The 15,527-nt window shown below is 43.4% G+C and overlaps 1 protein-coding gene across 5 annotated transcripts in view; it reads right to left on the bottom strand.

Moving 5' to 3' along the window:
* ZNF704 (zinc finger protein 704) overlaps positions 1 to 15,527 on the bottom strand; it is a 136,743-nt gene that overhangs the window by 103,042 nt on the left and 18,174 nt on the right. For all 5 annotated transcript variants that reach the window (XR_010920850.1, XR_010920851.1, XR_010920852.1 and 2 more), the window contains exon 2: positions 34 to 281. Coding sequence is in view for 2 of the 5 variants with exons in the window: in XM_067553566.1 (XP_067409667.1) it covers positions 34 to 281 (248 nt within the window). In the remaining 3 variants the exon portion in view is untranslated. The remainder of the gene's footprint in view (positions 1 to 33; positions 282 to 15,527) is intronic.

The raw sequence follows: 15,527 nt of genomic DNA, 5'->3' as shown, positions 1-15,527 counted from the left end.
AAACTAAACATGCTTTTAAACATTTGTCCTTACCTTGCTGGAGGCACATCAATATTTGAAGAAACAACCTTGCGTTTTTGTTCAAGAAGGCAGACAGAACGAGTGTTTTCTTTTTCATGCTCATGAATTCTGTTTGCTTTTTTGGTGTCTGCAGTTTTTAAATCTTCCTCCCTCATGGCCAACAGGAGAAACTGTTGGTCTGGTAATTTTTGACTGATGTCACTTTTTAGGTCATCCTGTTGAAATGTAGTGAAGGTCATTTCACGCTTAATGCTGGCAGCCTGCAAAATTAAAAGGAATTGTAATTAAATTTTCCCTCTTTTTTCTTAAAGGGGGAAAAAACTCAACACCTGTAAGGCAACTACTTCTATTTAGCATCTCTGAACTAGGCCACCACCTCTTTTTCCTTCAGACTTTAAAATTGCTCTCAATTTTTCTTCAAAAGACGAAGGCAGTCTAGACAATAATGTCATCATTCTGGGAAGCAATTCCTGACTGCTTGATAAGGTAAGCAGCTTCGGATAACTCATAATTCTTAACCCAAGAGTAAAGTATGCAACATACACACGCACACGAGACTTCACAATTTATATGGATGTCTTTCTAAAAATGAAACCAAGAGATGTAACCAGTAATAGAAAACTTCTGACAGCAGCTAACTGGAAAAAAAACCAGGATTTCTCCATGAACAGGGAAATAATTTGCTATGATCCAACATGGTTAGTCCACCAAAACTTTATATATTTACTAAAATTATTGCACTGCACAACAGTAAGTATTATGATTTGGAAGGAATTTAAAGTGTGTTTTTACACCTCCAGGTATATTTTTAAACAACTTGAAGGCTTCTGGGAAGCATTTAATAATTTGTTTTTTGCTTGAAAGTAAAGATAACATATTTAAACCTGCCTCTCTTTCTCTCTCTCCTCCCCCCCTCCCCTCCCATCCCCCACAGAAGTGCCTGCTTCCTGGTTGCAGGACCATACATTCCAGAACCTGTTTGATCATTAAGTGGAAGCTGGCAGTTCCAAAGAGGCTGCTTCATAGCAGCTATGATAATTTGCCACCACCTGCCTCTTCTACAGGGAGATTCAAACCCTGGCAGTGTAATGGTGCAAACATACAGGAGGGCTGTTAAGAGGCTAGCCATTATTTCCTGGCCCCAGCCACACAACATGGGTCAGGGTTACAAAATGTTGTGTCCCTTAAATACATGAGAGTGGTCAGAATTCACTCTGAGCCTTCCCGCCCTGCAATCCTCCTCCTCTCTGCTCCCCCCTACACAAAGGAGGCCTTAGACACTTCTCCCTCTCCAAGTATAAGAGTACCCTACGGAACTGGGCCAGGGGAAAAAAAGCCCAGAGGGTAATGCTAGCAGTTTATATGGGTGGAGGAGCCTTCAACTCTTACCAGCTCTACACATTAACTTTCTCAGGCCCAGTTACAAGTGTCTCCTGCTATCCGGACAAATCTGCCCAGTTCCTCCTCCATCCTCTCTCAGCTTCCCGGCTCCTGCCACTCCTGGGGAATGGAGCAGGGCTGGGCTGGCACAAGGAGTTAGTTAGAAGGGTCTGCTCATGTTACTTCAGGGCACCCAAACGTTTGCCACTGAGCTCACGAACTGGTCACTTGTCAGAAGTCTAAGGAATGCACTCAGACTGCAAAAATAAACCAGAATACAGCTTTTTAATATGGAGTTGCAGTCTGTAGAAACCATAGGTCACCCTGTTCTGAGTAGCTGCACTTCTGTAATAGAGAGGAAGATGTCAAGGGTCATACTGTAGAAATCCAGGGGCTGACTTCTTGAATACCTATGCATCACTTGAATTCTTATTGATCAGTAAAGTGGAGAACACAAACAGTCTTCCAGCAATAATCCCACATGTGAGTGCTCTGGTTGAATCTTTGTCCTCTGCTGCCCAGAGATCACAGTAACCAGAAGTCCATCCTCTCCACTATCACATGTTTAAAATCCCCAGGATGTTTTGGAAATGCCTCTCTTCCTGCTAGCCCATCTTTGCAAGCCCACAGGAATGGCTCCATGTAAAGCTACAACAAAACCCTGTGCTGTTGCCTGGTCCAGGAAGGAAGGGAGAAGCAGTGCAAGCCGAACTGCAGAATTCACACAGGAATAAAGATGTTTATTTGGACATTGAAAAGGATACAGAAGCTAGGGTATGACAGGGACTAATTCCAAGACTGGGCAAAGGTGGGGCAACAAACAGTCTGGTGCTGCCCCCCCTAAACTGTCTCTATAAGCTTGATGTCATAATGAGCGGGGACCCCACCACCAACCTGTGACAGTGGACACCTCGCAACATCCAGAGGAAGAAACCCCAGAAATGCCTAGAGAGAAAGAGTTCGTTGAGGAGGGGGACATAGAGGATGCAGAGCCCACAGACAGAATGGAGCAATTTGAGATACAGCTGGACCCAGAGCCAGAAGGGGATAGGGACATTTTATTGCCCCCATAAATGCATACTTTGTTTAAAATCCTCTTTATGACCCCATACACTTCACTCCCCTTTTTCTGCCCCCCCCATCTCCCTCTCAAAATGGCTGCTAACTGCACACGGCAGAGAACAAAGGGATTCTGTTTTTAAAGGGGGTGGTTCATTTTAAAGGGTACACACTGGCAGTAATCGTCTAAAACTATGGAAAATTCTTTAAGATACCAAAAAGCTTTCCCAAAGACATGCTTTGGCAGAAGGCTTTGGTAGGAAGCCTTTCAAAGAAAAATTTTTTTTTTTTTTAAATAAAAACCAAACCAAACCACAATGAACAAACCAATACCTGGGCATTTAATATACAAAAATATACAAAAAAATACAAAACAATGCTTGCAAGCAATCCAGTACCTGGGCATTCACTACATGATGTTGCAGAAATACTCTTGTAAACTTATGTGATAAAGGTTTTCTAGACCATAAACACAGTATTTCGCCTTTCATGTCTGAAAATCCAAGCACAAAACAAAATATTTGCACGCTGTGCTTAGATTCAGGAAAGAGGCAGAAACTGCTGCTGTCTCGGGGGGTTGGACTGGCTCACAGAACTAGTCAGCTACCACAACTCTCCTCTGCTTGCAGACTTTCTGGTTTACCTTGGCTTGAACATGCTTTTTGTCCTCTGACACACTGTCGGGGAAACTTTCAGCAAGACTTTGCCCGTGCATCTCTAGGAAGAGCAGCCTCTAATAAGTTCAACAGTGCTTACTGCCCTATCCCTACGTTTACCCTGGACCCCAACATCTAGCCCCGGCATCTGTCACAACTAAACGGTTTGAAAAGTACGCCCAGACACTCAACATGGCATGAGCTGGTGCACAAGCCTGAAGCAAGAAGATGTGAGTGTTACCCTGGTCACATTTTTACACAGATCTATATGTGAAATATTTTTTGCCAGACTGCTAACCTCTTAAATCTAACAATGGGCACCTGTCTGGCTGTTTATCAATGACTTCTCGGCTGTGATATTTTTAAGGGCCACCCCAGTCATGCCTGCTGAAAGACTGACCTTGATTGGGGAGGGAAGGAAGAAAAAAAAAAAAAAAAAAAGACAGGAGAGGACCTGTTCTTGGATCTTCTCTAGAGTTTCAAGTTTGGAGCCTGTGAGACCAGGGAACACATATGGGAGAAAGGCTGAAGGACAAAGAGGTGCATTGAAATGTGCACCAAGATCTCATGCAGCTCCTGAGGTAGGAAACTTAGGTGCTCCAAAGCATTATGGAGCAAAACGTCCAAAAGCCTGTATCACAGCAGCCATTATCCCGTACGGACAATTCCTTCTTCTTGGGGCCAGGGCCACATACCACCTGAAGGCACTAGCATGGCCTGCAACTGTATCCCTTGAACTCAATTCCAATGAACAATAAGCAGAACTGCTATGAGTACACGTATGCCGATGTGGAATGCAGCCCAGAGCAGCCAGCACCTGGCACTTAATTTTTGTAGTGATTTATTTGTTGTTATTTCTGCATAATAAAGTTCTATTTTGTGAAAACCATGATTGACTTTTTTTATATTATAATACTGAGATAATGCAAATTCACAAAGTAAACCAAAATACCACACAATGTAGCACACTGTCTGGCTGCGGCTCACTATCAAAGTTTGCATTTACAGTTTCCCTCAGATGCACAATGCTTCAGAGGGCTCTAGTAATTGCCCTTATGTCTGGCTGCTCAAAATCAGCAGACAGTCTTTCCACTTTCTTCCTCCATCCTGCCAGTAACATTTCCCCCTGGGTCTCGCAAATACTATGTAGAAGACAAAACGCAACAACAACAGGAATATTTAGTTCACTAAGCTCCAGCCTCGTCATTAGACATCACCACTGGCCCTTTAATCTGCCAAAGGCTCACTCCACACTCATTCACCACATGCTCAGGCAACAACTCAATCTTTCCTTCCTGCTGGGCTGCCGCCCCGTGTACGGCTTCCTGAGCCAAGGAAGCAAGCATAAGCTGGGACTCTGAGTATCACGATTGGCATGGCAACCCCACCATTGTGAATATGGAAGTCGGGCAAAAATGTCCCTGCTTGAGGATTGTTAAGAAATCCTATATTCCTAAAGATGTGACCATCAAGAACCTTTCCTGACCAGCCAATGTTAGAGTCAGTGAAATGTCCATGGTGATCCACCCATGCTTGAATAACCATGGAAAAATACCCCTTCTCTGTTTATGTACTCAGAAGTGGGGGTGAGGGGAGAAGATAGGGAGGGAATGGATGGTTCATAGTATGCATCCCATCCATGACCACACCATAAATAGGAAAGCCCATTTAATTGAATCCATCCAATTGTTTCCTGCACATTGCCCAGAATTACATCCTGTGCCACAGAACATGTTTAATGGCCTTGCACACTTGGATGATAACCATCCCAACCTAGAGTTTTCCAGCACTGAACTGATTGACCACCCTCTGATAGCCATTTGGGTTTGCAAGCTTCTAGAACTACAATAGCCACCCATTTCTTCACTGTCAAAGCAGATCTCATTCTGATGTGCCTGCACTGGAGGGTTGGGACAAGCTCACCAAACACCACCAGAAATGTGGCCTTCCACAAATCCCACTGCCACTGCTGATCATACCATATTTGCATCCCAATCCAATCCCACTTCCCCATGCTAGTTTTATGGGCCCAGAACTGCCATACTACCATGTGCAGTTGGTCAGTGAATGGCTGCAGCAACTAGCAAAGGCCATTCATTGCTTGCATCATCCAGTCATCCTCAGTTCTCTACAATGCACAGCCAGCTGTCACAGTAACTGTCCAAGTTTTGCAAACACAGAAGAACCAGTTGCTTGGTCTCTAAAACAGACAAGACAGCTCTGCTGAGCTGCTCAGCATCTATACTTCTCACAGCAAGATGGCAGAGACTGAAAACGGGCACAAGGAAGAGCAGGTTACAGGATGGTACAGAGGGACTGGTGAGAATTTGACCCCAAAACTCCCATAATTCAGTCATTGGAATACTGGTACCTCACAATGCACTGCAATATTTTCTCAGAAGGCAATGCACTGGCCATTGGCATTAGGGGACACTGGGATACCTACCCACATCTTTTGTCAGTACAACCCGTCACTGTGAGGACAGGCTCACTTGCAAATGCAGACAAGTGAGAATGCACTCCAGTGATATAGCCATGTCGGCAGCTGTATGCCAGCAGAAATTTTACAAGATAGGTCTACATTAGAAGTTTTAAGTAAACTACCTCTTTACACCTCCAAAAACATCTCCCACCAAATTAATAACAACAGAACAGAGAGATGTTTGTCTCTCTCAAACATCTCTATGTATAGTTTTTAAACATCAGCAGAGACGAGAATGGTGTGTTATTTTTGGTTCACAGGAAAGATAATTATGCCAAGATAAGTTTGTTCTGCTATGAAAAGCACATGTCACCACAGGCACATAAATACTTAGGACAAATGATTTAATGTGTGTCTCATTCTAATGTTTCCATGGCAGGACTGTTGGCAGTTTCAACAGAAAACTGGAACAGTTACTTTAAGAACGTAAATAGTAGAAAGCATTAGTCATGTTATACTTCTTGACACACAGCCAGTTGACATGCTACTGAGAAAATTTGCCTCTCCACCGTCTTGGAAAGCAAAACACTCAACATGTAAACAACTAGAATTAAGAAATAAGATTCAGATGGTATAAATTTGATTGTGGTAATGGTGATTATACTTAAAAAAACATTTAAAAATAGACAAGAAGTCTGTCCTTAAGAGTCTCATTCTGCGAGAGCGCCCTCATATTTCATCAATATTTCTGCCGGATCAGAATGTTTTTACACACACACACACACACACACACACACACACACTCTCTCTCTCTCTCTCCCTCTCTCTCTCTGCCCCCCCCCCAGGATTATGATGTATTTAAATACATGATCACATTCTTCCTTCCACGGGACCTCTACCATATTCAGTGCACAGGATGGACAATGCTCACATAATGAGCAATGATTCATTATTTGATGCTCTCCTCATTGGTCAATGTGTGTCCCCATGCCGTATTTACTTTGACACTATTCAAACCGTACTCTGAAGGCATAATTATTGATTTCCTCATGGGCTTTTCTATGTTGCTCATCACTAGAGCATCTTAAGTGCTTCACAAACATTAATGAATTTATTTTCACAATACCCCTGTGAAAGGGGCGGTACTGATCATCCCCATTTTACAGATGGAGAAGTGAGGCAGAGAGATGAAGGTCAAAAGCATCCACTAATTTGGAGTACCCGATCTGAGATGCCTAGAATTTCATTTTTCACAAAGCACAGCTTCCATTCATCTCAGTTGCAGTGGTGAGTGTCTCAAGTCAGACACCCAGAAAATCAGGAACACAGGAAAATCAGTGGCCTGCTGTGAAAAGTCTGGTTTATGCAGATTAGGACCTCACAGGGACTCTGTGGCACAGGCAGGAGTAGAATTCAATTAAACAATCAGAATTATGGCAGTGACCTTCCCCATCCTACAATACCCGGCCTCATTCACTACACATCTTCCAACTTCTGTAACAAACAAGACAGGGATCCTGCAGAGAACAGCTGCCATCACCACAAAACCAATTCATCCCCAGCACAGATACTCCCTGTGCACTGAATAAGGCTGGGGCCTTGTGGAAAAAACTGACGTGATCATGTAATTAGAGGCTTTATCCATAATGCATATGCCCAAGGGGGTCAAATTAAGATGGCACATGTGACTTTAATCCTGGCATTTCCTAACTCTTGAGTGCTTGACTTTGCCACCTTACCAATGTTCTAGTCATGTAGTGTGTGTGTGTAATTTCCTAGTTTTTTAAAAGCACCCTGAAAAACTAATTCCAACATGTGAATTAGTGCCATCTACAAAAGGTCATCACCCAGATTTGGAAACCTTTAGATCAGAGGTTCCCAAACTATGGGGCACACGCCCTAGGGGAAAGCGGGTGCGAGGACCAGACAGGGCCACGCTGAGGAACCTGGGGCAACAGGAGGCTCCGTTCAGCAGGGGAAGTGGACAAGGCTCTGTGCAAAGCGGTCTCAGCCACCAGGACTAGGCTCCCTGCCTGTTTCACTCCCCCACCGCTGCAGCAGCAGCCAACCAGCATTACTCTCCTCTGCTGAGGAGGCCAGTGGGGACTCTGCGAGCAAGGATTAGAAGGCTGTACCCTGGGAGTACCGACCCCTCTGCCAGAGAGAAAACTCTCCTGACCCCAGACCTACAGCACAGCCTCAGGGCACAGAGCTCCATCCACTTCCCCTGCCGGATACAGCCAGAGAGTGCAGAGGGCCAGGGTCAGAGGAGGTTCTGTCCAGCAGGGGGGGCCAATACTCACGGGGTACAACAACCTTCAACTGCTCTCTTGACCCCAGCCCTTCAGTATGACCCCGTTCGCTTCCCCTATGCAGGGATGGAGTGAGATGGGCAGGGAGCCAGCTCCTGGCACCTCAAACTCTGCAGAGAGTGGAAGGCTTCCTCAATTAACACAGGGTGAGAACCACCCCGAGCTCCTGTGGGTACTGGGCACCCTCCTCCCTCCCCCCAGTCCCCATAGGTACAAGGCATCCTTCTCCCCTCATCCCCTTGAAAGGTGGGAGGGTAAGCATGATACATGAATCCCCAAAGGGAGGCTCAGCAAAAATGTATGGGAACCTCTACTTTAGATCCGATGCACAGACCTCTGCCACTTGAGCTCCATGCAACAGCAGTAGTAGGCTGTCATCCTCAAAGTGGACCAGCACCAGAGGGGAATAGGTCACTTTGCCAGTGGGTTTGCAGATCTCTGCAGACAGCAGAGGAATGGTGAGACTCAGGAAAGTTGGGTTCCATTCCAGACTCTGGTGGAGAGTGTGACCTACTGAGCACAGACTTCTGCCCATTCCCCTTCTGTCCCTCCCCCACCTTCAAGCGTGATCTCGTCTGCCACTTCCCCTCCAACCTATTCCTATACCACCCCAGTCCTGTCTCTTTCCTACCTCCAGCTCCTTATCCCAGGCTCATTCTCCTCACCAAGCCAGTTCCACTCTCCACTCCTCAGGCTTCTCATCCAAGTCCCAGTCTCCTTGCTCAGCAACTCCTACTCCCACCCATCCTAATTCCCATCCCCACCACAGTCCCAGTCTCCTGGCCCAGCCTGAGTTCCCTCCCAGCAACAGCTACTCATCAAATCTGTCTCCCTTTCTGATCATGCCTCCAGTCACCCGCCCCACACACATTCCTCAGCCCAGCTGGCTTCTGGTCCCAAGTTCCCATCCCCGGCTCCTCATCCAATCTGAGGGTCCTGCCTCTAGCTCCTTAATCCAGTCTCTTTGCCCCAACCAGTCCCAGTCTTCCCCCATCAGCCTCCTTGTCCCAATCTACTGTCCTGCACCCACCCCGTCTGGCTCTTGTCCCCTCTGCATTCAGATCAGACAGACAGTTTTTTCCTCAACGCTGCCTGTAACAGTGGGTGGGGAGTGTCACTGAGAGTACAGGAGAGAGAGAGATTCTCTACTCTCAGGTCAGGTGCCCAGACCTGGATCCAGCACAGAGCTGCAATTGCAGGAAAAGTCCTGCTCAGCACCAGGTTAGTACATGCCCAGGGCAATGGAATTTGGAAAAATCTAAGAAGTCTCTACTGAGCAAACTGCATTTTCTCCCGACTTACAACTTGGCCAAATTTGGGTGGATTTTCTTGAGGACAGCCAAAGGCCTATTTCTAACACAAAGGCCCACCCCCTGAGAAATTACCAATTCCTGCTCCCAAACATGAGGTGCTGGAGCTTCTCAGAGAAAAACTCACCAGAATATTTTTAACAGGGGCAAAACAACATTTCCCCCCCAGCCTCTTTCTCTGAAATAACTGAAGCACTTTGGCTGAACGTTTTCCCAAAAAGTTCAGCCTGAGGCAGATATCCAGCACTGAAAATTTCCACCCAAATCATTAAAGTTTGACAAATTCATAAGCAACTAAAAATAGAGTTTGTCTACGTGTACACTGCGACAGTGGCACCAGTGCAGCTATGCCGCTGCAGCGCTTTAGTGAAGACGCTGCTATGCCAACAGGAGAGTTTCTCCCATTGACAGAGTTCTCTACTCTGGGGATTATCTTGGTGTAACTACGTCACTCACAGGTGTAGATTTTTCACCCTGCAAGATGGGGGGGTCCCACAGAGCTCGGGCTCCAGCCCGAACCCAGAAGTCTACACAGCAGCCCGAGTTGGCTGGCACAAGCCAGCCACAGATTTTTCTTTGCTGTGTAAACATACCCAGTGTGCACACTCTATGGGACAGCGAACATTATTCTTTAATGTGCTTTGTAAAGTCCTGCATATACTGACGGAGCCATGGAAATGATAAAATGCATCACAGTACTGTATATATGATAAAAGTACATCAAGCTATACTGTCAATTGTATAAGCAACATAAGTCACTATAGACCAGACCCTTGTCTAATGTAAATTGACGTAGTTTCAACAGAGTTGCACCATTTTACATAAGCCAAGGACCTCACTGCATGTGTGACAGCATCCTGCATGCAGAAGAAACATGCATATAGAAGCCTGGCAGAACACTGCTTATGTTCTGGCAAGCAGCACCATGGCAGTGTGAGGCCAACAGACTTCTCTGATCTCCAGGGACAATTCATCTCTTATTCTTTATTCACAGATTTCTACTAGGAATTGGGCATGACTAAATGAGGTCTGAGAAAACCCAATTCAACACACAGTGTGAATTCTTCTCAGGCAGGGAGTAAATTAGATAGCTTCAAAGCTATGACTATTCTGTGCTAATTTCAGGGGGGAAAAAAAGTGGCACTTCATACAAAAATAGAACATACCTGGAAAATTCATCAAAATTGTTATACTACAAATCAGTTCATCTATGGGGAAAAAGAAAGTCTCTGAGGAAAGCCTCTGTAGACAAACCTGGTGAGTAAAATGCCTCTAGGGAAAATGCTTCAGGGGAACAGCTGTCTAGAGGAAACTTTTGTATGTGCATATGCTCATGTTTGCACATGTTCTTTCTGAGCCACTAAGGTGAGACTTTTATCATTTTAGCCAGAGCCCTAACAGCCCACTGATGAATTGAGCCATTCAATTACTCCACCCCACTTAGGGACAACAAGACCCCTATTAAACCAAACTCAGTTGCTCTTTGAGGTCCAGCTCCACAAATGTATTTAGATGACATTCTGGTCTACAAAACTCCTACATGGTTGTTGCCTAATTTCGCTCAGCAACTAAATTTCCATTGTAAAAGTTCCCTGCCTCTGAGCATGCACAGAGCTGCTTCACTATAGGCATCCAGATGCCTGTTTGCTGACTAAGCCCCAGAGCAATCTATGAATTGGGGGAAGATGGGTGCTCATCCACCTTTCTGACCCCTGATCAAGTAGGCATGTATGGAGGGACGGGGGGGAATGACGATGGGGAAACTCACCTTATCACTTTTACTCACTGGTTAGCACACTCACCTGGGAAGTGGGAAATCCAGGTTAAATTCCCCCACTTGTCTAAAGAATATGAACAGAGGTCTCCCACCTCTCAGGAGAGTGCTCTAATCACTGAGATATAGGATAGTCTGATGGAGGGATCCCTCCATCTATCCTGTTGAAACTGTTCCACGTTGGATAAATAATGAAAGAGACATTGGGACAGATCAAGAGTCTTTAGTCTGGTGGTTAGGGCACTCACCTGGAAGATGGGAGACCTAGAGTCCAGCTCTCTTGCTCCAATACCTCTTCTATTACTTATCCAAAGTGGGCTAAAAGTTATACGGTGGGCACCACTTTGCTTCCTCCTTCTCCTGCTATTTTGTGTGGAGTGAGGCAGGTGCCTAACTCATTCTCAGAAGAAGTGACTTAGGTGCCTAAGCCACTTGACTCGAGGAGAAGCGTTCCTGGTTGTGGGTCACAAACAAAGATAGGTACCCCCCCCTTCAGATCAGCCTCAGGCACCTATTTCCATGGAAGGTGCGGAATTTAAGACACTCCTCTTGTTAGCATCTCCCATGGGCTAGGCATGCTGACTTCTGTGGATCACATTCTCTCCCCATGCATTGTATAGGGAGCCTAGCACAGGACTCAGGCTTTGTGGATCGCTGTGTTGTTCCAGTGATTTCCTAGGGACCTAAAAGTTAGGTGTTGTGATGCTCAATGATGTGACACCTAAGTCCCTTTGGGGATCTGGGCCTGAGTTCCCCTGACTCTCAGGTAGCTAACTCCGCCACATTTCTCCTCTTTTGTGTAGATCAACGTGGTCTACTTGCTCAATAATCAGCAACCTACTTCTGAAATCCAGGTTTATGTACAACCTTAAAAGGATACAAGTTTAAAGAAAGATGCAACCTAGTTTAACAGGGATTCTTAACCTTCATGCGAGTCACTATAAAGTCTGTTTATTTGATTCCATTCTAAACTTCCTTCCAATTAACAGTGAAAACACTAATACCCACTGCATGGCTCCATATTCTTCAGTCAGCTCTACTTAATACACTGTTCTTGTTTCTGTTTGTAAGTGATTTCTCTTCTTGGCATCACTCTTTTTATTCTTTCTTATAACTGATCCTGGTGTACAATTTCTCAAGTTCTCTTTAGTGTCTTTCTCCTTTTCCTTCTTTTTCCTCCTTTCCCTTCTCTCTCTCTTTCCCATTCCTGTTATCATTCTCTACCTCCTCCCATGCACTTTCTGTCGTATTTTTCCTCTAAATTTCCCCCCTGACCCTCCCCAAGATTTCCTTCTTGCTATACTATGCTTCTTTTTCCAGTGGATTTTTCAAGCCCTAATAAGCTACCCAGTCTTCTGCTTTGATTTTCATTTGCTACAAACCCCTCTCTGCGTCCTTGGAAGTTCATTTAGTTTGTATCTGCTGGATACTTATTATCTGGTTACCAAATCAGGAAGTCCTATTAGTGTATTGCACATTTAAGAATGCAAACCAGAGTTGAAATTTTAAGACAAGATTTTGTAAGTGTACTCTGAATTATGGGTTACTAACAAAAATCCATATGGTCTGTAATAGGAAGAAGTGGGGTCATGCAATTTTTGCCAGTAACCCATAATGCAGAAAGTACAAGAACTGACAAAAAAATAATTCCTTAAAATTTCAACCTTAGTACGAATTCTTAAATACCATAATGGGATTACTATATTGTTGCCCATTGTCCCAAGTGGTTAACCAATACTCGGGGCTTTGCAAGGTTTTTTCCAGATGTTTCCATATCATAAATTGATATGAGCTTGGGTACTTCACTGATGCCATCCTTTTTATTTACCAAGAACGTACAGGGGAAACAAGGCTTTGTGAACACAGTAGGAACAAACAGGGAGCAAAAATCCAAACCTGTTTTCCAGCCAGTACTGCACCCCAAAGAGCTCTTTCTCTGCCCCCTCCCAGTGCCATGCACACAACTGCTTCTCTCATATCTGCTGGATTCCTCTTTGCTCACTCATTCCTTTTTGGTTGCTTACTGCAAATTGTCCTGTCTCTGATACACACAATTGCAAACAATCAAAGCCCCAGCTCCTGAATTTGCAGTCAGTTCCAGGGAAACCCCTCTGATTTTCCCTGAGTTAGCTGTTGCTCAGGCCTTCCCATGCAGCCCAGTCCCTTGTGTGGTGCCTTCTTATTCTCTCCAGCTATCTTACTCTATAATGGAGTTTAACTGTTTCTTCCATTTAGCCTGAATGAAGGGTGGCTAGCATGCCCATCAGCTTGAACTATAGATCAAATTGCTGGCAGCCATTAGCAGCTTCCAGCATAATAGTAATGGGACAGAAGGACGGACAGTTCAGCCAAAGAGGGCAACAGACAGCTGCAAAACTATTTGAGGTCACAATCTGGTCTCACGGCTTGTCTACACTTGAAATACTGCAGCTGTGCTGTTCTAGTGCTTCAGTGTAGACACTAACTATGCTGACGGGAGAGATTCTCCCATTGGCATAGGAAATCCATCTCCCTGAGAGGCCATAGCTAGGTCAACGGAAGAATTCTTCTGTTGACCAAGCACCATCTACACTGGCGCTTAGGTCAGTTTAACTACACCGCTCAGGGGGTGTGGATTTTTCACGCCCCTGACAGATGTAGCCGGATCGACCTAACTTTTTGGCATAGATTGGGCCTAAGCCAACGGAGCTGTGTTCTGGGGTCAGTAATAACCATCTCTCTTTTTCTATATAAGAAAAAAATAGAAGTACAGTTCATAGCAAAATATAACTAGTAGCAACAAGAAGCATAGGGTAGGCACCTCTTGTTACCAAGACAACATCAAACGAGTAACAGACTCTTTAAACATTAATTCCTGGAAGAATAAAGGTTTCAGTTTCTTTTTAATGCATTTCCAGTTCAAGTTCTCTTAACGTTCATCTGAGGTAAAGTCTCACTTTTTGCCTCCCTGAGACTGCAGCAACATTGGAAGAAAAAAACTGCATTGTGCAATCTGAATTTCTATTCAGCCAGAAGTCTCTAGTCACACAAAGAATACAATGAAGTAAGATAGATTCTTGTAATGATGTTTGGAAAAGCACTGCCCTGAATGTTAATTTATTACTTCGTTTTGGACTATACTTTGCATTTAATTATTTGCATCACTAGTGGCTGCTCATTACGCATAAACCAAGTCAGTCTAATCTAATCACTCTAAGCATTTGTAAATTCCTACTCTCTAACAATACATGAAATAATGCATTATTATGACCACTTTACGTTTTCTCTTAATATATAAATAGGACTGGATTTTTTTTTTAAACTATGGCTAGGACAAATCCATATCTTCATTATTTGATTGAATACCAATAGTCATCAGTATTTAATATTAAATACATATAAAAAATTCATGTTCTGTGGGCTTCCCAAGACAGTGCTATGGCTCTGTAGGAGAGAAACGTGAACATTAATGCAAAAGTGATATTAATAAAATAATTTGTCATTATACTTGCCTATGCCTTTACTAAAGCTTATGATAGATTTATCATTATTTTCGTACATAGGGTGCTTGGAGGAAAGTACCTCTGCACATATTCAAGCTAACCAAAAGAATCCCAGAAGGTTTATCTCCCAAGAAACAGCAAATATCAGGGAAGATAAACTCTATTTAGCCATATAGCCATGTTTATTGCCTCCAAGGGTGTTTAGACAGATTCTAGAATGCAGCTTGATCACTTCTATTTCACTTTAACATTCTATACTTTTTTCTTTTATACTATGTTTTGTAAGATGTATATAAGTGTTATTTTGCTTTATACAGAATATTTGATAAGAGTCTTATAACAACATATTGCAAATAGTAGGTTGTAAATGTAGCAAAAAGCAAAACAAGCCAATCAGAGTGTCTTATCAAAGAATAGGACAATATCCCTCTTGTATAAGATATTAGTTTGTTATAGATATGATCTTTATCTGAAGAAAACAGATTTTGTAAGATATTTATGTTTGAGAAGGATGCCTAGTTGTGTAAAAGAACAAGTCAGTGTTTTATTTGGAAAACTTTAAAAAGAAGTAATGTTCATAATGTGTTATCAGAGCAATATACCAAGTCATAAAAGCAAATCTTTGCAAAGAAAAACCTTAATTAGAATCCACAAAGAATTCTAGAAGTATCCTTACTGAAATTGATTTCTTTTATAAACAGACTAAATTCTTCATTCTTTAAGTCTGGAGAGCATTTATAGTGGGAAAATGTTTTCCAGAAGATACTGGTTATTTCCAAATCATGTTTCTACTTAAAAGATGAAAGCCTTTGTTGTCTCTCAAATGCTTAACATGGCATAAGCTTCTTTTGAGGTCTATATTTGCTATTATTTGCATCTAAATACAAGTCTTCATATAACAACTGCCTGATATTGTTATATAAATAGTAAGATGTTCTTTGTATAAATATATCAAGTTCATTTGATGCTAAACTAATTACTAACATAAGCCATTTAAAATATAAAATATTTATATTAATGGATAAATTAGTTATTACTGGCAGTCCTCAAGCATCTCTCACCCCACCAATGAAGACAAGAAAATCATGTTTCCAAAAATTGTTACATACAA

Source organism: Emydura macquarii, unplaced genomic scaffold, assembly GCF_026122565.2.
Source record: "Emydura macquarii macquarii isolate MOO-44397 ecotype Brisbane River unplaced genomic scaffold, CSIRO-AGI_Emac_v2 contig_1477, whole genome shotgun sequence".
Taxonomy (NCBI): domain Eukaryota; kingdom Metazoa; phylum Chordata; order Testudines; family Chelidae; genus Emydura; species Emydura macquarii.
This window is presented reverse-complemented; position numbering and strand designations above follow the sequence as displayed.